Source organism: Euleptes europaea, chromosome 18 (genome assembly GCF_029931775.1).
Source record: "Euleptes europaea isolate rEulEur1 chromosome 18, rEulEur1.hap1, whole genome shotgun sequence".
In the NCBI taxonomy this organism is placed as follows: domain Eukaryota; kingdom Metazoa; phylum Chordata; class Lepidosauria; order Squamata; family Sphaerodactylidae; genus Euleptes; species Euleptes europaea.
This window is the reverse complement of record NC_079329.1, coordinates 16,400,105-16,425,229: the sequence shown is the minus strand read 5'-3', so window position 1 is coordinate 16,425,229 and position 25,125 is coordinate 16,400,105. Positions and strand designations below refer to the sequence as shown.

Below are 25,125 nucleotides of genomic sequence, written 5' to 3'. Positions count from 1 at the left end.
GTGGGTACAAACCTCCACTCAGAAAAGGAGAAGATAATATTCTTGCTGGCTGACTCCAATGAATATATTTCTTATAGAACATCATTGTTTGCTCTGGCAGCAAGAAAAATAAGAGTGAAGGTAGTTAGCTCTAGAGCAGAATCTCACAAATGATGTTGTTTTTGGTGGTTCATATCAGTGTTAATTCTATTAGATTTTATTTTCTTGTACATGTAGCTTTTTTTTTAACACGTGCTACTCTGTGGATGATGTTTTGTGAAGGCCCATGGCCACATACAAATAAACTCTGCTACTGTATGTAGTTACATGAAAGGTTTTTAGTTGTTTTTAGAGAGACGTCAGCTGCTCTGAGCCTGACCTCGGCTGGGAAAGGGCGGCCTATAAATCAATCAATCAATCAATCAACCAACCAGTCAAACAAATATGCTAACTGTTGAATAAACATAACCTACAAACAGTGTTTAAACCCACCAAGAAAATACAACAGATGCTACGACCACCAAAAGACAAAAGAGACCCCCTCACCTCTTCAGGAGTATATCGTATACCTTGCAGTTGTGGACAAGTTTACATCAGGACCACACAACGCAGCATACAAACGAGGATAAAAGAACATGAAAGATACTGCAGACTTGGCCAACCTGAGAAATCAGCAGTGGCTGAACATGGACTGACCCAAACAGGACACAGGGTCTTATTCCAAGACACTGAAAGACTGGACAATTCTACCAACTATTTTGTCAGATTGCACAGAGAAGCCATTGAAATTCATAAACATCAGCACAACTTTAACAGAAAAGAAGAGAGTTTAAGAATGAATAAGGCTTGGCTTCCTGTCCTGAAAACCTCCAGACTAACAAAGACCACAATAAGGGCTGTTGATTCAGTTCGGCCCAAACCGAAAAACAGCCGAATTCCTCCCGATTCGGCGGTTTTTTGGTTCGGACGAACCTATCCCAAAAAAGGGGGGAACCAGGGAGCCGAATTGGCCGAGTTCGGGGTGTTCCCGAATGAATTCGGCCAATTCAGGCCCTTTAAACAGATCTGCGCCTTCCAGCTGGAAGGTGCAGATCTGCTTCCCCCCCCCCCGCGCCTCCAGGAAGCTTCCCTGGAGGCGAGCGGGGTGCCCTTCAAAGAGATGTGCCTCCCGGCACAGAGAGCGCAGAGGGGCTTAACAGCCCCCCGCCTGCCTTCCTGGGAGTCCCAGGAGGGGGGTGGGGGGTCTTTAAACCCCTCTGCGCTGCCTGTGCAGACAGCACAGAGGGGCTTGTTTAAAGGGGCCCCCGCGCGCCTTCAGGGAATCCCCCTGAACGTATGCGGGGGGCCGAATTTTCCCCCGAACTCCGGATCCCCCCGAATTTCCGGGGATCCAAAGCGGGGGAGTTCGGACTTCGGCACGGCCTGAATAAAAACGGGCCAAATTTTGCCGAAGCCGAACTATACCGAATTTTTTTTCCAACAGCCCTAACCACAATAGCCATGCGGATTAGCCTTGGATTCCACATGTTAACAGATCACTTCAGGATACAATGGTTCCACCTTAACATACCATACCCTCATTAGCACATTATCTTGATTCTTACAGGACAATGATTTGCACATTACCTTTAATACTTTGCAGGACAATGACTCAGCTCAAACCCAACCCTCTTCTGACTATATATTATTCTTCCTACACACTTGACACTGAGAGACACTGTCCTTCAGTGTTACTCCTCTGAAGATGCCTGCCACAGCTGCTGGCGAAATGTCAGGAAAGAAAATACCAAGACCATGGTTACACAGCCCGGAAAACCTACAAGAACCAAATATGCTAATATTGAAGCAGTGGGCTGCACTAGGCAGCATTGCCTTTGTTCTGGAAAAACCACCCTGGCTCCAGACACGGCCAGGAGCTTCTGCTGGCCTTGTGTATCCTCTCCTGCACATATTGTGCTGAGAGATGTCAAGCCCCATTCCCCTTCCCTCATGTGCCGTAAAGCCACCACCAGGTTTGGAAAGTTGTTCAGCTCCAAAGGCACTACTTGAACATATGAACACATGAAGCTGCCTTATACTGAATCAGACCCTTGGTCCATCAAAGTCAGTATTGTCTACTCAGACCAGCAGTGGCTCTCCAGGGTCTCAGGCAGAGGTCCTTCACATCACCTACTTGCCTAGTCCTTTTAACTGCAGATGCCAGGGATTGAATCTTGGATCTTCTGCATGCCAAGCAGATACTCTACCACTAAGCCACAGCCCCTTCCCAAGCCCCATCTCACCATAAAAGCCATGATGGTCTGTTCTGGATATGCCCATCATCACTCCTGATGGCTCAGGCCTCTTGCCACTCATCCCTACCCATCATGAACAGCCCTCCATATCCCTGCCACACAAAGACATTGGTCAAATTTAACACCCCTTGCCTCACCTGCTGACTATAACATTCTTCAGGCCTTGATGTAGGGGCTTTCAAGGCAAGTGAGAAGCAGAAGTGGTTTGCCAGTGCCTTCCTCTGCAAAGTCTTCCTTGGTGGTCTCCCTTTCAAGTACTGACCCTGCTAAGCTTCTGAGATCTGATGAGATATGGCTATACCATGCCGCCTTCCCTCCCTTGACTCCCTTAAATGCTGACAAAGCCTGCACTGGGCATAGCTGGGGATCCCCAGTGGTCCTTAAGAGCACTTGATGCCCCTTGCCATGCTGGTCCACCTTGGTCCTGCGTACAACCAGTGTCACTTTCTCCAGAGTAGACATTATATCCTTTTCCTACAGTGTTGTCCATGACATGTCCCAGCACAAGGAGGCAAATCAACTTGATAACTGGTTCTTGTAGGTTATCTGGGCTGTGTAACCGTGGTCTTGGTATTTTCTTTCCTGACGTTTCGCCAGCAGCTGTGGCAGGCATCTTCAGAGGAGTAACACTGAAGGACAGTGTCTCTGTCCTTCACTGTCCTTCAGTGTTACTCCTCTGAAGATGCCTGCCACAGCTGCTGGTGAAACATCAGGAAAGAAAATACTAAGACCACGGTTACACAGCCCGGATAACCTACAAGAACCAATGAACTCTGACCGTGAAAGCCTTCGACAATATTTTCAACTTGATAACCCTCAGGGCAGTGTAGAACGCTGTGAGTGCTGCAGACTGGAAGAGCACCACTTCCCCTGTAGTGATGCACTGAGCCCTATATCTGTCAGGATTGTTTGGTATCAATGTCTGCCATGATGTATATAGTAATTTATTTGTTTTTGTAACCAGAGCAAAAGGTTGGGTTGCTGGACATGTAGCCTGGATCCCGGGCTGGAATTGAGAAAGTGGAGCCAGTGGGTGTAGGGGAGGTTTCTAAGAATGTGCATAGCACTACAGAAAGCTGACCTTGAGGGGCACAGATAACACTGAAGGCCTCTGAGAACAGAGAAACCACCTGGACATGAGGGGGATGGGATCTTGTGCCGGCCATAACCGGAAACTATTGGAACGTATGGGTCATTAGAGTCTTTGTGCTGTACAGAGCTAGGAGATTTTCTGAATGCTCCCTGGAATTACAATAAACCACTGGTTACTGCTGAATAACTACTGAGTGCCTGGAATTATTGGAATATTGTCGGGACAACGAGAAGTCTCACAATATCCTTGCAACAGAATTCTCATTTTCTCAGGAGAGAATGGTTGCCAAGGTTCCTCATGTGGTTATCCTAACCCTGACTCTAACCCCCTAACCCTTAATCTAACCCCAACAGATAAACCTAACCTTTACCCTAATCCCTAACCATAAATCCTAACTCCTAACTCTAACCCATAATCCCAAGAAATGTCCTAGCTAGTGCAATAACTCTACATGCAAAGTCCAAATGTCCCAGAATCACCTATGTTTGTTTCAGTGTGTCTTTTTTGCTAGTACACATATCCTTACATTTCCACATCTCATCTATGGGCAGCCTATGGGCTTCAACCAGTGATCACAACTGAGGGAGTGAAGAAAGCCCACCATATGATTAGGATTTCTGGTCCAACCCAATGTAGAAGAATCTCATGGCTTTGGGATCTATTCCCAAGGTCATTGGTGTGCCCAGAGATAGCTTGAAGGCTGGGAGCAGGAAGACGTGTTGAGGGATTTGATGTTTTGAGAGTTGTTTCCTTTGTAATGGCAATCAGCATTTGGGGAGAATCATTTAAGGATACAGCTGTCTTACTCTGGAGGGGCTGCGGCTCAGTGGAAGAGCCTCTGCTTGGCATGCAGAAGGTCCTGGGTTCAATCACCGGCTTCTCCAGTTAAAGGGACTAGGCGAGTAGGTGATGGGAAAGACCTCTGAACACATGAAACTGCCTTCTACTGAATCAGACTCTTGGTCCATCAAAGTCAGTATTGTTTGCTAACTGGCAGCAGCTCTCCAGCGTCTCAGGCAGAGGTTTTTTACTTCACCTCCTTGCCTAGTCCCTTTAACTGGAGATGCCAGGGATTGAACCTGGGACCTTCTGCCTTCCAAGCAGATGCTCAACCACTGAGCCATGGTCCCTTCCCTAGCTCAAAATCCCTAGGATGGACTGGCAGCAACTGGAAAGTGGATTTTATATCACACTTTCCCAGCATGGCAACATATCCACAGGAACATATCAGTTCCACTGCTGAATTGAATGATGCATTCTGGACTGAACAAAGCTAGTCCAAGATGTTATCATTGACTGATTTCCCACTTTAGGAGTGAAAGGTGATGAATAATCCTTTATCCCCCCCCCCCCCGCTGCATTTTCTTAGGGACAGCACCTAATGGAGTTTTTCTTAATGTGTTAAATGTCAAGGCCATGAATACATGTAAGCATTTTTTGTTTTGTTTACACAGTTCTCACGGATAGGAAGCTTATATGGAATGATGAACACATCCCAATATCAAGTGATAGCACATGGGACTGGCCCATTACATTATGCCAGTTTCCCACAAAGAGGATATGTAGTTCTGCACACGGAATTAGGAGTGATCCATATCATATAATACATGTACAACTGCAAGATCTAGAGCAAAAAAAAATTATGTATTCGTGTTGCTTCTGTTTATTAACTGTTCCCTACTGTTCAGTTCAGGACGCATAATAATGATGTAGCATTTTGGGAGGAAAATGCAGCCCAGCAAACCAAAACTGGAGGCCAAGACAGAGAAGACCTCCACAGCCACCATGTATTTCCCCTTCGTGCTCAAGTAGGTCGGAACAAATGAAAGCCACACACTGCAAAAGACCATCATGCTGAAAGTAATGAATTTGGCTTCATTGAAACTGTCAGGCAACTTCCTGGCAAGGAAAGCTGCAATGAAGCTTACAACGGCCAGGAAGCCCATATACCCCAAGACAAAGTAAAACATGGTAGCTGAACCCTCATTACATTCCAGTATGATTTGCCCATTCACTGAATGCAGGTCTGTATCTGGGAATGGAGGGGAAGTACTCAACCAAATAACACAAATACAGGCCTGGATCAAAGTGCAAGCAATGATAACAGAATTTGCCATTCTTTTCCCCATCCATTTCCTCACCCTGGATCCTGGTCGTGTAGCCATGAAGGCCAAAACCACAGTGAAGGTTTTGGCCAACACACTGGACAGGGCCACAGAGAAGATGATTCCAAAAGCTGTTTGTCGGAGAAGGCAGGTCACCCTTCCAGGCTGTCCAATGAACAGAAATGAGCAGAGGAAGCACAGCAGCAGGGAAATAAGGAAAATGTAGGTGATGCTCCGGTTGTTGGCTTTGACCATGGGAGTCTCCCGGTGCTTTACGAAGGCTCCAAGTACCAACACCGTGAGAAGAGAAAAAGAAGTAGCCAATGCGGCCAAGATGATCCCTAAAGGTTCTTTGAAAGAGAGGTAGCTTCGAATCTTGTTCATGCACCGAGTTTGGTCTTTGCTAGGATAGTGATCTTCTGGGCATTGTAAGCAGGAATCCATATCTTGCGGGACAGGGGGGGGAGAAAAATAATTGATACATTTTAAGATAGTGATCACAACCCAGGGGAAGGAAGTCATTCAATCTGGAATGGCAAACAAGAAGGCTACTTGTATCATTTTAGACATCACTCTGTACTAGCCAGATTTTATTCAGCCTCAATTTCTAATTCTAATGTGATTTTTGTAGAAAGTGTCCTTGAAGGATATTCCCATGTTGGGCAAACCATAACAGTGAGAGTGTTATCTTCTATTACATCCAAAGCATAATCTCCCCCACCTACACACAAAAGCCGATAGTTTTACATCAAAACCGAACATACTTTGACAGACAAACTGACTTTCTGAGGTACAGAATGAACTTGATATGTTTATGGTTGGAAATCTCATTAACCTATGAGGAGAATAGCAGGTTTTTTCCCCACCCTGACTACAAAAACCATTACTTTTGCTGAATATGATCTGATAGGGAAAATAGATTATACCATGTGCATTGAATTTCCTACCCTTTTGCTCGGAGATCATCCCTTCTGGACAGGAAGCACAATCATAGCAGCAAAATTTCATTCCCTCCTTCTTTTTCTTGCTGTAGCCAGGGTAGCAGGGGTCATTACATGCAGAAACCGGCTGCACCTGACCATAAACAGAAAGGATGACTGCACTCCCAACCCAAAATGCAGGCACAGTACACTAAAGTATCAGTTAACTTGGGTGTTTTTGAATGACTTAAAATGATTTATGCCCATAAGAACATAAGAAAGGCCATGCTGGATCAGACCAAGGCCCATCAAGTCCAGCAGTCTGTTCAAACAGTGGCCTACCACAAACCGGAGGCCCCCAAACAAGACGACTGCAACAGCATTATCCTGCCTGTGTTCCACAGCACCTAATATAATGGGCATGTTCCTCTGATCCTGGAGAGAATAGGTATGCATCATGACTAGTATCCATTTTAACTAGTGGCCGTGAATACGCCTCTCCTCCATGAACATGCCCACTCCCCTCTTAAAGCCTTCCAAGTTGGTAGCCATCATCACATGATGGGGCAGAGAGTTCGACAATTTAACTATGTGTTTTGTGAATGCCTGTGTTCAGTCCACACATTCCAGGGATAGAAATGGGACGGAGCAGCAATTAAATTCTACTCTCCAAGAAAGTTCTATGTAAGTTTCTGTGTTGCTTTTCCATGGGGAAAACTTCCTGGCTCTTTGCATCATCACCCTTGTTCAACTTGATCGAGCTGTGTGAGACAACAGAGTGGATGCCGTGGGTGGATGCAGGGCGAGTACTCAAAAGTGATGTCACAGTGTCTGCAATGCTGTAGGAACGTCCCCAAATTTCTACGGTCTTTACCATAGAGACTGAGGGAATTTCAAAGGCGTCATGGACAGTATGACATCACTTCTGGGTGCTCAACCACAAATGATGTCATCATGGCATCAGTGAATCTCCTCCTAGAATCCACCCCAAAAGCTCCTTGGGGTTGCCAGTGCAGTGCTGCCAATCATAGCACTACTATGGGAGTCTGGTCTGCAGAGAAGGAAAGGTAAGAAAGGTGAAAAAGCCTGAGCTGCAGATGGTGTCTGGGTATTTTTTTAAGGGTGGGAACCCTAAAAAGAAATTGGTTAACTATTGGCAATGACCCAGAAAGAGAGAAAATTAGGAAGTGAAGCCTTGCTGTGCAGGTGATCCGGGATAGCTGCATAACTTCTCTCTCCCAGGCAGAAATGAGTTCTTCCAAGATCCATTCCCTATTAAACTGTTGGTGTAGTTTTTTCAGTATTGGACTAGGATTTGGAAGATCCAGGTTCAAATCCCCAACATGGAAGATACTTGTGTGACTGATCTTGGGTCAGTCACACAAGCCTAACCTACCTTCAGGGTAATTGTGAGGAGGACAAATTGGAGGAGAGGAGACTGATGTAAGCTGGGGAGGAAGATGAGGTATGAATGAAGAAAATAACAAACACCCAGCACAATTCAACTACTGAGGACAGTGGATAACTTGTTGTTATCCTCCCAAAGTTCTGAGATTATAGAATCTGTAGCCAGATTTCTTGGTGATGTAATTAAGAGGTGAGGTACAATGATGTATAGTGGCTAGGTATACTCTTTTTGATTGCCCTTGGTATGCCAATAAAGGTACTGAAACTGACAGTGCCATATTCTGGAATTTTTACAATGGAATTTTCCCATTTATTTTATATACTGTTATATATGTTATACTTTATCACCTGATTAAATCTTCCATGCCACTCAATCTGCTCATCATGCAGGGTTAACTCTTGGCCTTGAGGAGCCTGAGGATCCAGCCTTCCAACCTTTACTCTCACAAAAGAGCTGTTGGGAAAAGTGACCCAGTTTGTAACATCAAACCCCATCACCATTTCTCCTGTTTCGTCAAAACGCACAGTGTCTCCGGCACTGTTGTTGAATGAGATGCCATGTAGGTAGGGGTGAAGCTAGATTGCAAGAGAAAGAACAGAAAAGGAGAGCAGGTCCGTGAACTCTTTCTAGTGACTTTTACAACACTTCCCCCCCCCCAGATCTGAATAATTTTTGTTTTACACTGTTCATGTTTAAATGACATCATTTCCTTCCTTTTGACTCCTGCTATGGGGCAAAAACAATATTAAAATGAATGCTCTGCATCCCGCATTCCCATGACTGTTTCCTTGCGGTGGGATGACCGCAAGGAAACAGCCATGCATAAATGGATTATGAATGAGAAGATTGCCTACTCTACAAAACCAAGTTTCTTGCAGCAAAGTAATTACCTGCCAGGGATGCACATTGTGAATCGTTTGCCTCTCTCCTGCTAGACTTTTGTATTTGGGTCTCAGTACATGCATGGCATGCAACGAGTGTGCCACAGCATAGGCAGCATTGTAGATATTATAGCTGTGGCCACTCATGCTCATTTCAAACAGAACCCCAGGAAGGCTCTCCAGTTTCTCTTCCCCTGTGCAGGGCATCCTGCTGTCCTCTTCCGGAGGGAAAGATTTCAATGAGCAGTTGAATGCCTGTTCCCAGAATTCTTGGATAAAACCATCTCCTTTTGCCCAGGAAGGTCTTACATTCTGAAGGAATTGTTGGAAACCCGGAGGCTGCCTGGAATGTTCTGTGAAAGACAAGGCACCATGGAAGATTTGTATATCCCAAGATGTTTGAATGGACAGAGATTCAAAATTCCATTGAGATGTCACAATCCACACTTTACCTAGAGGTGTTAATAAAGCCATTTCTGCTGCAAAGAGCAACATTCTCAGAATATACAGAGCCGGAGGTTCTCCATACACAAAATATACATTGGCTTTGCTCTCCACGAGGACTGGATATTGTTCTTGCAACTGTGAGAGCAACATTAACATATCATCCTTATATGCCCTTTTTGCTGTTTTGAATATGAAAGAGTAACAGATCCTATTCTGTGAAAGCAAAGGTACCACAGTCTGCAAAAACCTGTCCCCGTTGTCATCATCCATAGCCACAAGCCCAATCCATGTCCATCTGAAATGAAGAAACAAATGGACAACTCCCCTGTACTGATAAGCTTCATTTGGAACCATCTGATACATGGAAGGGAATAGCATTTTGTCTCCTTGTACTGGAGGAAGTGATGCAAAGGTAAACTGAAAGAAAATGGGAAGGTAGTTACAGATGGGTGACAACAGAATGTTCAGTGATGTGCCAATTTTGGAATCTCCATACCGTGCTTTAGATGGTCTACCTGTGGAATGTTGTATATGGCTAAAATAGTGGCCACATTAGCCGTTGTTTCAGAGCAAAATCCTCCTATGACAGATATAAGACTGTTTTGGAAATTACACTTGAAATTGGGGAGAAATCTATCCTGTGGGGAGAGGAGGCTCAGGGTGGCCTTATAGTTCATCTTTGCAAAGAAGTAGCCACAGAGGACATGGAAACCCAAAGTGATGTTGGGCAAGATGTTGGGATTCTCATTGATCTCTTGTATAGCAAATGCCAAGGCCAAGAGATATTGGTAGTGCTTCGGCGCTGAACTGCAATGAGAGTGAAGATAATTTAATTCAAATCATCATCTCCAGAAGGTTTGCCTCTCTTTTAAATTTTGCAAAGCAAGATGTCAGACTGTCACTACATCATCTTATCACTGCATCATATGCATGCTTTTGAGATAAAGTCCTATTTAAATGTAGCTTTCAAGATATATAACAATGTAGAGACAATTCCTTCTGAGGGACAAACTCCTGATTCTTTAATTGATTTGTAGAATCCCCAGCATACATGTGTTTGTGTACACACATGCGCATGCAAAAAATTATGGATAATTTAAGGATTTCACTTGACCCACAAAATGAAAAAACGAGGTTCTGTAAATGTGTATGATACGTCTTTTCATATACTGTATTTTTACTCTAAATTTCAGCCATAGAATCATAGAGATGGAAGGGACCACCAGGGTCATTGAAACCAACCCCCTGCCAATGCAGGAAATGGATAACTACCCCCCCCCACACTCCCAGTGACCCCCTACTCCAAGCCCCAAAGATGGCAAACAAATACAAAAAAACCCTCCCCAATCCCTTGACAATCTGGCCTGGAGGAAAATTGCTTCCTGACCCCAAAGTAGTGATCGGTACAACCCTGGGCATGTAAGAAAGGGCCATGAGAGCCAAACACTGCCCTCCCTCTCATGATCTGCATAAGGTCATAGAAGCTTCATAGAAATGTAGAATTTGTGCAGGAAAAATGTCCTTGTAGTTCATGCCCAATAAAATGATGTAAAGGAAAGGCAAACACCTCAAATTAACAAGAAGTAATATTTTCCAGAATATAACTTTTCTTTTTCTTTTTTTAGAATATAACTTTTCACATTGAAAATCATTGAAGCATGACCTAATCTTTTTATTATTACTCACAGTAAGTTAATGTTACTAAAGGAAGATAATTTCTTACGTGGGTTCATCTATCAACTTCTTTGTAGGTTGTTCCATGAACAAGGGAGTATTGTGAAAGAAAAATATATGAGAAGCAATCCCACCAATGATCAGGTCACCTGGCTGATAAAATTCATGAGGAATAGGAAAAGGATCTTCAGATACAGTAAGACTCATAGATTTTTTGTTGCATACAGTCTTGCCCAACAGTATAAGTATCAACCCCGCTATCTGCTCCATCCTGATGACAAAGTTTCCTTTCCAGGCACCGAATCCCATGTTTCCATCCGCGGTATTATCAGTTCTGTTACAGCTGTTCATGGAAGCAGAAGAAGCATTGGTTTTTATACCCTGCTTTTCTCTACATTTAAGGAGTCTCAATCGGCTGCGAATTGAAGGCACTTTACACACACACAAAGCGGCTCCCAATTGCCTTCCTTTCCCCACCCCATAACTGCAACCTTGTGAGGTAGGTGGGGCTGAGAGAGTTCTGAGAGAACTCCGACTAGCCCTAGGTCACCCAGCTGGCTTCATGGGTAGGAGTGGGAAAACAAACCTGGTTCACCAGATTAGAGTCTACCACACTACACCACCCAGAAATTGGTACTCTGAGCTAAACCTTGCCTTACAAGGGCATCCTTGTCCCTGTGAAGCTGTCTTGGGGTTAATCCCCCCCCCCCATTTTGTTAATACTTCTTCTTCAGGATCATTTAACAATGTTTCCCCCTCTATGAACTCATTTTCTTCTCTCATGATTAATTGATTGTGTGTTTTGGGTACTGTAGGTTTTGTTTAAAATCCTTATCCATATCACTACCCAATAATAATAGAAGGAGAAGGATCACTGTGTATTTCTCTTGAAACACTTTTGTCCAGAATAATTGCTGAAAAATGAAATATGTACATATAAGGGACGGACAGACAGACAGACAGACAGACAGACAGACAGACAGACAGACACTGGCAATACCTGTTTTATGATGTAATATCTAACACTCTGAGAAGTCTAGTCTTGAAGCGCAAACCAGGAACAAATTAAGTGAAGATTTATGGTTGCAGGTTTTCCTTTAAAATGTCAAATAATTACTTGGTGGAACCATGCCTACAAAAGACTGGCAGGGCCTTGCTAGATGCTAGACCTGCTTTTGCAAACAAAACCCAATATGTGAGGCTTTTATAGCATTTTTGAGATGCAAATGACGTTAGTCTTTCTGGTAGCCTATAGAAATGAACAAGTTACTGAAAGGGGGAAAATAATGGTGATAATGGTAGGGGAGACAAAAATAACTCCCCAGCTGGATTGGTCAGTATCATGGGAGATGATGAGATAGGTTGGGCAAATATTATTTTCTAAAATCCAATGGCATGGGTTTTTGTTTTGTTTTTTGCCTTTGAAAGGTCATGTGACTAAAGTGGCAGATGGTCAGCTGAGCAGAAACACTGAGGTTATACCCACATGACCCAGTTAAGATTATTATTTTTTTGCTGTCAAGTTGCAGCTGACGCATGGTGATACCATTGGGTTTTCCAGGGAAAAGATGTTCACAGGTTGTTTTTCATTGCTTGTCTCTGTGTAGCAATCCTAGTCTTCTTGGTGGTCTCCCATCTAAATACTAACCAAACCTGACCCTGCTTAGCTTGCAAGATCTGCCAAGATCTGTCAAGATCTGATGAGATCTTGAGGCTAGCCTTGGCTTGCCAGGCCAAGGCAAGAGGATAAATGCATTTCAATATAGTGGATACTGATGAAATTTCTGCATGGATGAACACTTTTCCTATACTCATCATTATACCTAAGTTTGTCCTGATCTGTCTCACAGGAGCATGTTCCAATGGAGCTATTGAATTTGTGATTGATAGAATTTATGTCATTTTTAATGTAAGCCTGCAAGTGAGCCTCTGACTACCAGTTCTAGGAAGCACCTTCTCACTACAGTCCAGTATTTTGTGTGTTGCTTTTCTGCCACTGCCAACAATATTTTGAACTTGAAATGAAATCACAATGCCAGAATATTGCATGTGAGTAGTTAAAGCTCTATTGAAGTTCACCAAGATGACTGTCTTAAAAAACAAACAAACCCAGCAACACTCTCTTTTCTTTCCTTCTAATCTGACCTATTGGAAGAGAAGGCAGCATGGTATATCCCAATCTCATCAGATCCCTCCATTTCATCCTCACAACCACCTTGGGAAGTACATTAGGGTGAGAATGTATGACTAGTCCAAGAACACCTAGCCAAGCTTCCACGGTGAGGAGGGTTCCATCACAATAATTATTTAGATAGTGTTCCCAGTCAAGATTCCACAGCTTCTAGGGAGATGATGCACATTTGAACATGGGTACATATCCCCACCTCTGTACTCATTTATGCCCTGTGAGTGTGTCTGGATGTGTCTTTTGATTAGGATGATTTCCTACAAGGAGCTTTAGGCACAGTAGTTTTATGATGGCATGATACGTCCCACAGACGATGCTCAGACCCCCAATTGGGCTTGGCAATTCCTCCTGTGACCTTAAATGGAGTGGAATGGAGTTTGCGCATCCACTCCCTCCTCCCACTTGTCACCCCTCTTCTGCTGCTGGGACTAGGCTGGTGGCCTTTTCATCTTCAGCCACCCAGCTAGCCCAGGTGTAACAAGTGTAAGCAGTCAGACCCTTCCTCACATTAAGAAGTGCCATGGAGTCATGGGGGCCAAAGACTGGAATAAGGACACTGCTCTCCACAAAATAGATGCCTCTCAGAGAGTTCTGGGATCCATCATGTGTGTCAAGCTTGGGCCAGAAGGAGGTTGGCCGCTGAACTTTTCCCCTGGCGCTAAGGTGTGCCTGACTGGACAACCCGGCCAGCTAATCCCCATCGTGCCACCCTAAATTGATTCAATCAGCACTTCAAGCAGACCATTACTCACCTTATCTGCACCCAGCCCAGCAATCAATCAGCATTCAAGAGAATAGCCCAGGTATTCTCGTGGGTCCTGATGACTCATCGAGCCTCCCCTATCTTTTTGTAGGGACCCCGGAAAAGCAATCAATTCTTTGTCTCTGGCTTTCTTGCCAACTTACCTCATATTACCCCAGGACCCATTTTTGGATATAAATATTGGTCCTTTGGCCATTCATAGTGTGCGTGTGTTCTGGATCTGTGTGTGCACCCCATTTGTGTATGGGCTTTTCCATTTTCTCCTGGAAATGCTGGTCATTTTCCTCTTAATCAGAGCTTTCCCTAGATGTCCCTTCAAGGCTGATAACTGTCACCCATTTCTAAAACCCTGTCCAATTTCCTCCCTTTTTCTCTTAATCTTGTATGCTTTGTGTATATGTGCATTGCTTAAAATATATTTATTGTTTTACTATTTGATTCTTCAATAAAACCACTTTAATTATATAACCGCCGGCTCATTATAGAGTTCTCACCGGGCAATCCTGCTATGCATAGGTTACAGAGCCAAGTTACTTCCCCCTCGCTCTCTGTCTCCAGCTAATCCCCCCCCCAGTTTAAGTGGAGACTGCCTACTTAGGGTAACAGAAGCTATGCATGCATTGAGAAGTGTCCTGAGCTCTCCCAAGAGATCCTACTCTTAAACAATGGTCAGCCCAGCCGCTGGCTTAACCATAACACTGGCCTGCTTTTCCCTGGACTAAAGGCACAACTGAAAGACAGGGCATCCTTGCATCAGGCATTTTCCCCAAGTGGGTGGTAAACCTCTTTCCCCAGGCACACGTCCACCGAATTGGGGGCTGAAGAACCTCAAGTCAAAGAGAAAAAACGGAGGGTGATTGATAAATGCATCATCGGAAGAAAAAAAGAGGCAACATAATCAATGTCTAAGAGCACAAGAGATACTTATGTTCGTTTATTTTTTCTCCTTATTAACTGCTCCCTGTTGTTCAGCTCAGGCTTCAGAATAATGATGTAGCATTTTGGGAAAAAGATGCAGCCAAGTAAACCAGCACTGGAGGCTAAGATGGAGAAGATCTCCACAGCCACCATGATTTCCCCCTTTGTGCTTAGGTAGGTTGGAATAAAGGAAAGCCAAACACTGCAAAAGACCAACATACTGAAGGTGATGAATTTGGCTTCATTGAAGCTATCCGGTAATTTTCTTGCGAGGAAAGCGACTAAGAAGCTGACAAAGGCCAGAATGCCCATATAACCCAGAACGAAGTAAAACATGGCAGTGGATCCTTCATTGCATTCCAAAACGATTTCCCCATCCACTGAATGCATGTCCCTAGCTGGGAATGGAGGGGAAGAACCTAGCCAAAGCATACAAATGGCTGCTTGAATAAGGGAGCAGGAAAGGACTATAGAATTGGCCAGTCTTTTCCCCATCCATTTCCTCACCATGGACCCTGGCTTGGTAGCCACGAATGCCAGAACCACAGTGATGGTTTTGGCCAACACACTAGAAAGAGCCACAGAGAAGATGATTCCAAAAGCAGTCTGTCGAAGAACACAGGTCACTTTGACAGGCTGTCCAATGAAGAGCAAGGAGCAGAGGAAGCAAAGGAGGAGGGAGATGAGGAGAACGTAGGTGAGGCTCCGGTTGTTGGCTTTAACGATGGGCGTTTCCTGGTGCTTTATGAAGTTTCCAAGCACCAACGCTGTGATCAGGGAGAAAAAAACAGCCAGAATAGCTAAGGTGATTCCTAAAGGTTCTTTGTAAGACAGGTGGCTTATTATCTTGGGAATGCACTGACTTTGGTCCTTGTTAGGATAGCGATCTTCTGGGCATTTGACACACACATGTGTATCTGTAAAAAAAAAAAGGAATCATTTTATAATGAGAATATGGCCTTGTGCACCATGAGACATTGTGATAGGTAGATTGTTTATTTACGGCCCTTGACCAGATAAAACAAAATAGTCCCATAGACAAAGGTTTACAGTCCAAGCCTTAAATCACTTAAAAATAGTAAAAATAATAAAATAAATTACATTCAAGTTAAATCTGCCATTTGGACTAAGAGTCTACTCTATGGCAATGAATTTTCATTGCTGCCACACAAAACTTTGCTACCTGAGAGGTGATTGAAGGATTATCTCCTTGTAGGAGCTTTTCAATCTTTTCTCTTTCCCTGTCGGGTCCCATTCTCAGTATGAGGGGTTCAATAAACTTAGAGCGAGGTATTGTGTAAAAGTTACAATTCAGGAGAACATGTTCAGTGGTTTCTAAATCCCCGGATTTACAGGGGCAGAGTCTCTCCGCCCTGGTTATCTTCTTAAATTTCCCCTCTAACATAGCAAAGGGTAAGGCTGTGCATCTAACCAAGGTAAAAGCCCTCCTATATTTGTTTATCTCTAAATAACGGAGATAGGCTGCTGGTGCAAGGATAAATTTGGAGTGAGGGAGCCATAAATAGAGGCACTCTTGCTAAATCTGCTTGTCGTTCGATATCTTTAACCCTTTGGTTTATGGTTGACTTAGCTTGATCCCACCCTAACTGAAGTAGTGCTAGGGGGGTAAAACCCAGGTCATTTAGTTTGTCTTCAATGGCTATTATCCACTTTGACCTAAAGGTGTCACAAAGAATTAGTGGAATGAGACATTGTGTATACTGTCACTTCAACCATGAAGTGCTCGTGCAAGCCACTTTCACTTACTCAACTGTTTATTATGGCAAGTAAATTAGAAGAAGAAGATTGGTTTTTATACCCTTAAGGAGTCTCAAAGCAGCTTACAATCACCTTCCCTCCCACCCTCACAACAGGCATTATGTAAGGTAGGTGGGGCTGAGAGAGCCCTAATAGAGCTGTGACTAGTCCCAGGTCACCCAGTGAACTGCATGTGGGGAATCCAAACTGGAATCCACCCCTCATGTGGACGAGTGGGGAATCAAACCCAGTTCTCCAGATTAGAGTCTGCTGCTCTTAACCACTACATCACGCTGGTTCTCATTATGACCAATTGTATAGAGGAAATATTAGGATTACCGGCAAATGTATTTGCCTCACTTTGAATGTACAACCAATGATATGACTGCTGTTAAGGATAATAGGGTGACTTCTTTGAATTTCACATTGGAATATGAGGAACCAATGCAACCTGAAAATATATGATGACTCTTGAATTATATCTCAGTTTATGGTGAACCATGGAAGTCAGACAACCATATTTCATAGATCTTACTGAAAGATGCTATACCACCACTTGGAAGAACAAAGCAACTAAAATATTTGAGCTCCTCAAATACTTTGCACAAACGGTCTTTCTGGGATCAATGAGGAGTTCAAGGGAAAACATATGCTTGGGAAGAGAACCCATGGAGGGTGGGTTTTCCCTTTCTCCCCAGATCTTAGATTCTATGAAACATTATTTGATTTATTTTGCTCAGTATGATCAGATATGTGATAAAGTTCACATTTCTATACATGATGTCCCCTACCCTTGTGGCTGGAAGTCATCCCTTCTGGACACTGAGCACAATCATAGCAGCAAAATTGTTCTCCTTCCTTCCTCTTTCTGCTGTAGCCAGGCCGGCAGTTGTCATTGCACACAGAAATGGGCAGCACCTGTCCAAAAACAGAACATTCCATGCAGCCTGGAATAAGGACTCAAGACACCAATGCCTACATTAGACTAGGTATTATTTAGGGTTTCCAGGTCTTCTCCCCTCCTCCAGTGGGAGGTTTTTGGGGCGGAGCTGAGGCAGGGATCGTGTGCTTGTGGCCTTGCCAATGCAATCGCATCACTTATGGTTTACACCCGGCTTTATATCCTAGCCTGCACAGAATCTTGTGCAGAGTGCTTGACACCCCTGCTGAACCTCAGCTACACTACTCAGCTGCAAGAGAATACCTCCCATAATTTGCTGTCCATGCAACTAAGGACTGACTGACTTGGTAGAACCTTCCTTAGATGCCTTCAAGTCTTTGCCAATATTTCCCCCCTATGCATTGATAATCCACACTTTCCCTGCCATCCCTAGTTAAGGCCTAATCAACCCTGATGGACCTGGCCTTTATAATTATAAAACCCAACTGCGTGAAATAATGTAGGTCAAGGTAGAGTCCCCTGTGCAAGCATTGAGTCATTACTGACCCATGGGGTGATGTCACATCATGGCGTGTACTAGGCAGACTATGTTTACGGGGTGGTTTGCCATTGCCTTCCCCAGTCCTCTACACTTTACCCCCAGCAAGCTGGGCAGTCATTTTACCAACCTCGGAAGGATGGAAGGCTGAGTTGGCTTGAGCCGGCTACCTGAAACCAACTTCTGTCGGGATTGAACTCAGGTTGTGAGCAGAACTTTGACTGCAGTACTACAGCTTACCGCTCTGCGCCACAAGGCTCTATGAGTTGGGGGAGGCATCTTTCACTGCTTAGCCTCTGTGAAACAGAAGTGGTGAAATGCTTGCTGGCAGGAACATGAGTAAATTGCCAGCTGCCTGTGATTGGCTGAGCTCCCTGAGGCCAGGCTTCTTCCACAGAGCCTTATTGTGCTGGGTCAAAGATAACCCCCACAACTATTGGTTGAGGAATGAAAGCGCCATTCCAGAACTATGAGTTGGATTCAGCCTGAGAAACAGACCAAATTCTGAAATGTCTTATATGGAATTTCCACCATTCCTTTATATAGTCTAATATATGCTCTTATCTGTTACCTGGTTAAAGCTTCTGTGCCACTCAATCTGCTCCTCGTTAAGGGTTAACTCTTGGCCTTGAGGAGCCCAAGGATCTAGTTTTCCAACTTTGACTCTTACAAAAGTGCCGTTTGAGAAAGTGACCCAATTTGTTACATCAAAGCCTGTAACTAGTTTCCTGTTTTCATCAAAGTGCACAATGTCTCCAGCACTGTTGTTGAACAAAATTCTCTGTAGGAAGGGATGGAGCTAGGATGCAAGATAAATAAACCAAAGGGACAAAAAGGTTTTCAAGTCTTTACAATGATGTGTGCAGTATCTTGACTTACCATGATTTGGGTTACCCTTTCAGAATCTATGCACGGCCAGTGTGCCATTTCATTCCCTTTGACTTTTGAGATGTGGCATAATAGAATCAACCCCACCAATATTTTACAAGAAGAAGAGTTGGTTTTTATACCCTGCTTTTCTCTATCACTTAAGGAAGAATCAAACCGGCTTACAATCACCTTCCCTTCCCCGCCCCACAACGGACGCCTTGTGTGGTAGGTAAGGCTGAGAGAGTTCTGAGAAAACTGTGACTAGCCCAAGGTCACCCAGCAGCCATCAATGTTTTGTATTTGCATTGAATGAAATAAAAAGATGGGGCAAGAAACCTGCCTGGATCCCTCCTATTCACCCTTTAATAGTGGTACTATCAATATTGGTCCTACCTATAAAATATATAGACAACCACAACTTCAGAATGTGTTTTACAACAATTTCAGGACTACTGTGGGGCCTGACAGAGTTCTCTGTAGGACACAGTTCTATTCCATTATGGCTTCCAGGTTTTTTGATCATTTAAAAAAAATCCTGTTGTTTCTCTCTTTGTGTCCTCCTCATAGAGAGAGAAAAAAAACAGGATTATAAACTTTTAAATAAACCGATCTGTGGATGAGGGAGGTTGCCTGCTTTGTGAAAGAGTTTGGACTCCTAATTCAATTACCTGCCAAGACGGCACATTGTGAATTGCCTTCCTCTCTCCTACCTCCAGTCGTTTATGTTTGTATCTGTATATGTACATGGCGTGCAAAGCATGTGCCACAGCATAGGCAGCATTGTAAACATTGTAGCTGTGCCCAGTCATGCTCATTTCAAAGAAAATCCCAGGAAGGCTCTCCAGCTTTTCCTTCCCCGTGCATGGTTCTTTGCTCCCCCCTTGCTGATCAGAAGATTTCATTGAACAAGCAAATGACTGTTCCCAAAATTCTTGGATGAAGCCATCTTCTTCCATCCAAGAGGGTCTCACGGTCTGAAGGAACTGTTGGAAACCAGGTGGTTGTTTTGCATGTACTGTGAAAGAAATGGCACCATGGAATGTTTGTATGTCCCAAGTTGTTTCAATGTTCAGTGATTCAAAATTCCATTGAGATGTAACAATCCACACTTTCCCCAAATGTTGAGAGGATGATGCTTCTGCTATGTACAACAACAATCCCAGAAGTTGCAGGGCAGGAGGCTCTCCATATACGAATATTACGTTGGCTTTGCTCTCTACAAGTACTGGGTACTGTTCCTGCAGCTTTAAGAGCAACATTATTGTTGCATCCTTATAAGTCATTTTGAATGTCCTTATTGTGAAGGCAAAACAGATGCCATTCTCTGAAAGCAAAGGAACTGTTGCCTGCAAAAATCTATCCCCGTTGTCATCGTCCATAGTGACGAGCCCAATCCAAGTCCACCCAAAATGATGAAATAAATGAACAACTCCCATGTACTGATAGGCTTCGTCTGGGACCATGTCATACATACAAGGAAAGAGTACTTTGTTACCCTGTTCTGCGGAGAATGATCCAAAAGCAAACTGAAACAAAATGTATAGAGATTTTAACAGCTGGACTACAACAGAAGGTCGAATAATGTGGTGAAGGTGTGAAATTTCCTTTCCCAAACTTGTATACAGCCTACCTGTGGGACATTGTATGCTGCTAATATGGTGGCCACATTAGCTGTTGTTTCAGCGCAGAATCCTCCAATGATGGATATGAGACTGTTTTGGGTGTCACACTTGAAATTGGGAAGAAACCTATTCTTCGTTGAAAGGAGGCTCAGGGTAGCCTTATAATTCATCAATGCCAAGTAATAACCATTGAGGACAAGGAAACCCAGAGAAGTGTTTGTTAAAAGGTTGGGGTTCTCGTTGATCTCTTTAATAGCAAATGCCAAGGCCAAGAGGTATTGGTAGTACTTTGGAACCGATCTACAATGAGAGTGTCGAGCAGTTTAATAAACCAACAACATGCAGGTTTGCCATTCATCCTAACAACAAGTCCAAAATTTCAGAAGTTTTACCTGGCTTTTGACTTGGCATGACAGGAGGCTGGATGATTTTTTGTCTTGAGTCTGCATCAGATTTTTTCCATGGTTTACTGAAATATAGCTTCCAAAGCACCTACAATTCTGATGAGAATTATTTCTAGTGATGGCCAAACTCTCTGTGTCCTGATTCTTAAGGTGGGAGTTAGAAGCACCAGCTCTGAATACACATACAAACACCTTTATTATGGATTTTAGTACACCCAAAATGAAGTCCAAGGGACATTTCTACTGATTATTGAACAACTGACAAGACAAAAATTTGAAACTCGACTATATGTCATATCTTCAGGCCAGGCTATATCTTCTACTAATATTTCAAAATTGCTTTAGATTTCAAAATTGATTGTGAGTAGAGTTTGGGCAGACACTCGGCATCCACATACTGGTTTATAATCAAATAACTGGTCATTGAATACAATGTTTAGGAAACAAATGGAAAGCATATCCATTCCTAATCTAAGCATCATGGCTCTGACATATCTTGGTATGAAAGGAAGCAACTTCATACACATACAGTCCAATCCTAAACAGGTCTATTCAGAATCCTGATCAAGGATTCTCAGGCTTTCTCACAGACAAGTGTTCTTAAGATTGTGCTGAAATATTGTAGCTTTTTTTCCTGGCAGGTTCTTAATGTCGTCTAATATATCTGGACATAGAACACTGAAGGAAAGCTACCAGGGATTTTTGATGTTCTTACAGATCAGTGGGATATGTTTGATGTCTGGAGGTTGACACATGGTAACAGGAAGCAATATACTTTTTTTTCACAGAGACATCTCACGTGTTCCAGGATAGATATGATATGGATGTCAGAGGGTCTGGTACAGAATTTAGAAAACTGTGAGATTTTACCTAGGCTGTTGTCAGACCACAACGCGGTTTCAGTTAAAATTGAAATGGGAAATAGAGGTTATAAACCCTGGAGAATTAATGACTTTCTTTTAAAAAATAAAAAAATTGTAGACAAACTGAAAACTGAAATATTAAATTATTTTAGAGAAAATATGGATAAAGGTACCAGCGAAGACATAGTTTGGGATGCTGGCAAAGCAGTAATTAGGGGATTTTTAATCCAACAAAACACAAGATATTATAGGGAAAGGGAGAATAAGAAAAAATGCATATTAGATGAAATAAAGCAGGCGGAGAGATATTTAAGTAGATTGCAAGATAAAGGGGCTAAACAAGAACAACAAAATAAGATTAGAAATTGCCAACATCAATATGAATTGTGCTGAAATATTGTAGCTTTTTTTCCTGGCAGGTTCTTAATGTCGTCTAATATATCTGGACATAGAACACTGTTTTGGCTTCAAAGATATAGACAACAGCACTGGGCAGTCACTGGACAGTATTCCCTCTTTTTTTGAAATGATAAATACATTTGTTCTTGTAGGTTATCCGGGCTGTGTAACCGTGGTCTTGGAATTTTCTTTCCTGACGTTTCGCCAGCAGCTGTGGCAGGCATCTTCAGAGTAGCAACACTGAAGGACAGTGTCTCTCAGTGTCAAGTGTGTAGGAAGAGTCAGAGAGGGGTTGGGTTTGAGCTGAGTACTGTCCTGCAGAAGTAATGTGCTAATCATTGTCCTGAAAGTATCAAGATAATGTACTAATGGGAGTGTGGTATGTTAATATGGAACCATTGTATCCTGAAGTGATCTGTTAATGTGTGAATTCCAAAGCTAATCTGCATGGCTAATCTGCAAAGCTAATCTGCATGGAATTCACACATTAACAGATCACTTCAGGATACAATGGTTCCATATTAACATACCACACTCCCATTAGTACATTATCTTGATACTTTCAGGTTAATGATTAGCACATTACTTCTGCAGGATAGTACTCAGCTCAAACCCAACCCCTCTCTGACTCTTCCTACACACTTGACACTGAGAGACACTGTCCTTCAGTGTTGCTACTCTGAAGATGCCTGCCACAGCTGCTGGCGAAACGTCAGGAAAGAAAATTCCAAGACCACGGTTACACAGCCCGGATAACCTACAAGAACCAATGAACTCTGACCGTGAAAGCCTTCGACAATACGATAAATACATTTCCTTGAAAGGAGGATTTTTTCATCATAAGCCTACAGTGCAATTTTACACAGAATTGCTACCATTAGTTATAGAGTTTCTCTTAGAAATACTTGCAAATACTTGCCTGCTCTTCTGTTGCTACAAAATTTCCCCACGTCCTTTCTTCTAACTCATTCAATAATGACAAACCCAAGAATTGATAGGAATATCAGCAAAAAAGATCATGGGGAGAGAGTGATCTGGACAACATCTCCCCTCCCCCCAACTTTGTGTTTGCACGCATTACTCATAGGATCATTAATAAATCAGGATTAGTTGTGGCTTAATTTGAAGGGTGATTTTTGCCTCTGTGTATTAAAACCATGTGTGCCAGAAACACTTTCACAAAAATACAGTAGTGAACAGTATAATCAGAATAAAGCACAGTGATCTTTGTAATGTTGCCAAATGTACAAAAAATGGAAGGACAGAAATGTTTGGGTTGTGATGGAGGGGCAATATAAAGGGGAAATGGAAGACTGAATGAGACGTGGTGGCGCAAAAATACAAAACGAAGAACACAATCCAAAATATGAGTTCTGCTGCAATCACTCCACAGAATGGACCAACTCCAACACTTCAGCAAAGCTTGTGCAGAAGAATGGATTGTGCCTAATAATACAACTCAAAGGTCAGGGCAAACAGTTAACAAGTCCACATAGAATCCAACTTTTCATAATGAACATGAATGAGGTATGACTATTCAAGATGCTGGTTTGTTCCTTGTTCTATTTTAGAACATGCTACAGAAAGAAGACAGTTTTCTTACGTGGGTTCCTCCGTCGACCACTGTGTGGGCTGCTCCCTGAAAGAGGGGGTTTCATGAAAGAAGAAGATGTGTGAGGCAATCCCACCAATGACAAGGTAACCTGGCTGAGAAAATATGTGAGGAATGGGAAGAGGATCTTCTGGTATGGTGCACGTTGTAGTATGTATCTTGCATACAGTATGACCAAACAAAAGAAGCAGCAAAAAAACTGGCAGCACCATCTCTGCACAAGGTTTCTTAGAGTTAACTATGACTCCTTTTGTTAGTCTTCATCTGTCAAATGGAGCTTTGCCCTCTCTGAAGTTTATAACCCCAAAGTTTTGCTGGTCTCTAGGGTACTGGTTCTTCTACTGCTGACCAACACTGCTACCCTCCTTCATCGGCATCTCTTAAAAATGCATTCCCTTTATTCACTCACTTTTCCCAATCAATATGAATGGAATGCATGTCTGGATCAGTGTATGCTCACGTTTGTAAAAAACAAAAAACAAAACACCATTATTAAGTGCAAAGTTCACAGTTATGTATTTTTGTGTGAAAAATGGCAACGAGAATCAGCTTGAAGAAACATACCTTAAAATGTAAAAGGAAAATCATGAAGAAGTTCAGTAACATTCTGCCTGTCCCTAAATCCACTTCTGAAAAACATGTGGGTTTATTTTAAATAGCATCTTCCAGGTACAGAAATGGTTGGTTTCACTGATAGACCCTGTTGATCTTTTTTGATAGTAAGAAGGAAAACAGTAATTTTGTCAATGATCAGGGAGACACGAACTCCCAAATTACTTGGCCTCTACTGCAGCAGATGATGAAATAACTTGGGTGTGCATTTTGTAAAGCCAATCTGAAAAACAATAGCCAAAAATACCTAATGTGACGATAGCCAGCAATCCCAATGCCAAACCAAAGCTTGCCAACCCTTCAGTTTGTTCTGCAGAGATTCTCTGGTTCAGCATGTTTTGCTAGGGTTGCACTGCCTGAGTGTGCCTGGGTTCTGTGGGGCCTCTACATATTGCATTTGGTTCATCTGGGCTAGCAAAAGTGTCCCCCACCTTTAGTCCCACACAAAAGATTATCTGGTTTGACATAAGTTCTGTTGGGCTTTCACTGCCTGATTGGACCTGGGTTCTTCTGGGTTGCTGCAAGATCCAACATGAGACACAAAATGTGGCGATTGATCCTCATGCCCTGTGCTTGCCTCACGGGGGTTGGGACTTGCTCACAGTGTCTCTCTCACACACACAAGATATACATTCAGGCTGGGAGGGAAGGGTGTGCAGATGAAAGTGGTGGGCTGGCAACCTTGCAATGCATTTAGCAGGAGACAGAACTGGTCATACAGTATTTAAACTACCATTAAATGCCACTAACTCATTGAGCTATAAGGTGGGCAAGCGGAGTGAGCAAGGGTGGAGTCCCTAGTATATATAAACTCCAGAAGTGACAATTGGGTATGCAAGCTTGGGAAGAGCTATGAACCCCAACCTCCTCCTACCT

General features: G+C 43.1%; 2 protein-coding genes across 2 annotated transcripts; both read right to left on the bottom strand.

Moving 5' to 3' along the window:
* Window positions 1-5,006: 5,006 nt before the first annotated feature.
* LOC130490523 (vomeronasal type-2 receptor 26-like) lies at window positions 5,007-11,071 on the bottom strand. The gene is made up of 5 exons (XM_056864348.1): window positions 10,851-11,071; window positions 8,690-9,422; window positions 8,147-8,374; window positions 6,419-6,545; window positions 5,007-5,917 (listed from the first exon to the last, which is right to left on the bottom strand). Exons 1-5 carry the CDS (start codon window positions 11,069-11,071, stop codon window positions 5,007-5,009), a joined length of 2,220 nt encoding a protein of 739 aa, XP_056720326.1.
* Window positions 11,072-14,676: 3,605 nt separating this feature from the next.
* LOC130490522 (vomeronasal type-2 receptor 26-like) lies at window positions 14,677-20,116 on the bottom strand. Its single transcript, XM_056864347.1, has 4 exons — window positions 19,448-20,116; window positions 18,439-18,666; window positions 17,220-17,346; window positions 14,677-15,587 (listed from the first exon to the last, which is right to left on the bottom strand). Exons 1-4 carry the CDS (start codon window positions 20,114-20,116, stop codon window positions 14,677-14,679), a joined length of 1,935 nt encoding a protein of 644 aa, XP_056720325.1.
* Window positions 20,117-25,125: the final 5,009 nt, after the last annotated feature.

What these genes read in the sequence shown, in the direction of transcription:
- LOC130490523 (XM_056864348.1), bottom strand. Translation starts at nt 11,071, where the DNA reads ATGGAGCAGATAGCGGGGTTGATACTTATACTGTTGGGCAAGACTGTA. An exon ending in ACAATGTGCATCCCTGGCAG is followed by an intron (nt 8,375 to 8,689) that starts GTAATTACTTTG and finishes CTTGCAATCTAG; the next exon opens with CTTCACCCCTACCTACATGG. An exon ending in GGCATGGAAGATTTAATCAG is followed by an intron (nt 6,546 to 8,146) that starts GTGATAAAGTAT and finishes GTTTATGGTCAG; the next exon opens with GTGCAGCCGGTTTCTGCATG.
- LOC130490522 (XM_056864347.1), bottom strand. Translation starts at nt 20,116, where the DNA reads ATGGACGATGACAACGGGGATAGATTTTTGCAGGCAACAGTTCCTTTG. An exon ending in ACAAACATAAACGACTGGAG is followed by an intron (nt 18,667 to 19,447) that starts GTAGGAGAGAGG and finishes CTTGCATCCTAG; the next exon opens with CTCCATCCCTTCCTACAGAG. An exon ending in GGCACAGAAGCTTTAACCAG is followed by an intron (nt 17,347 to 18,438) that starts GTAACAGATAAG and finishes GTTTTTGGACAG; the next exon opens with GTGCTGCCCATTTCTGTGTG.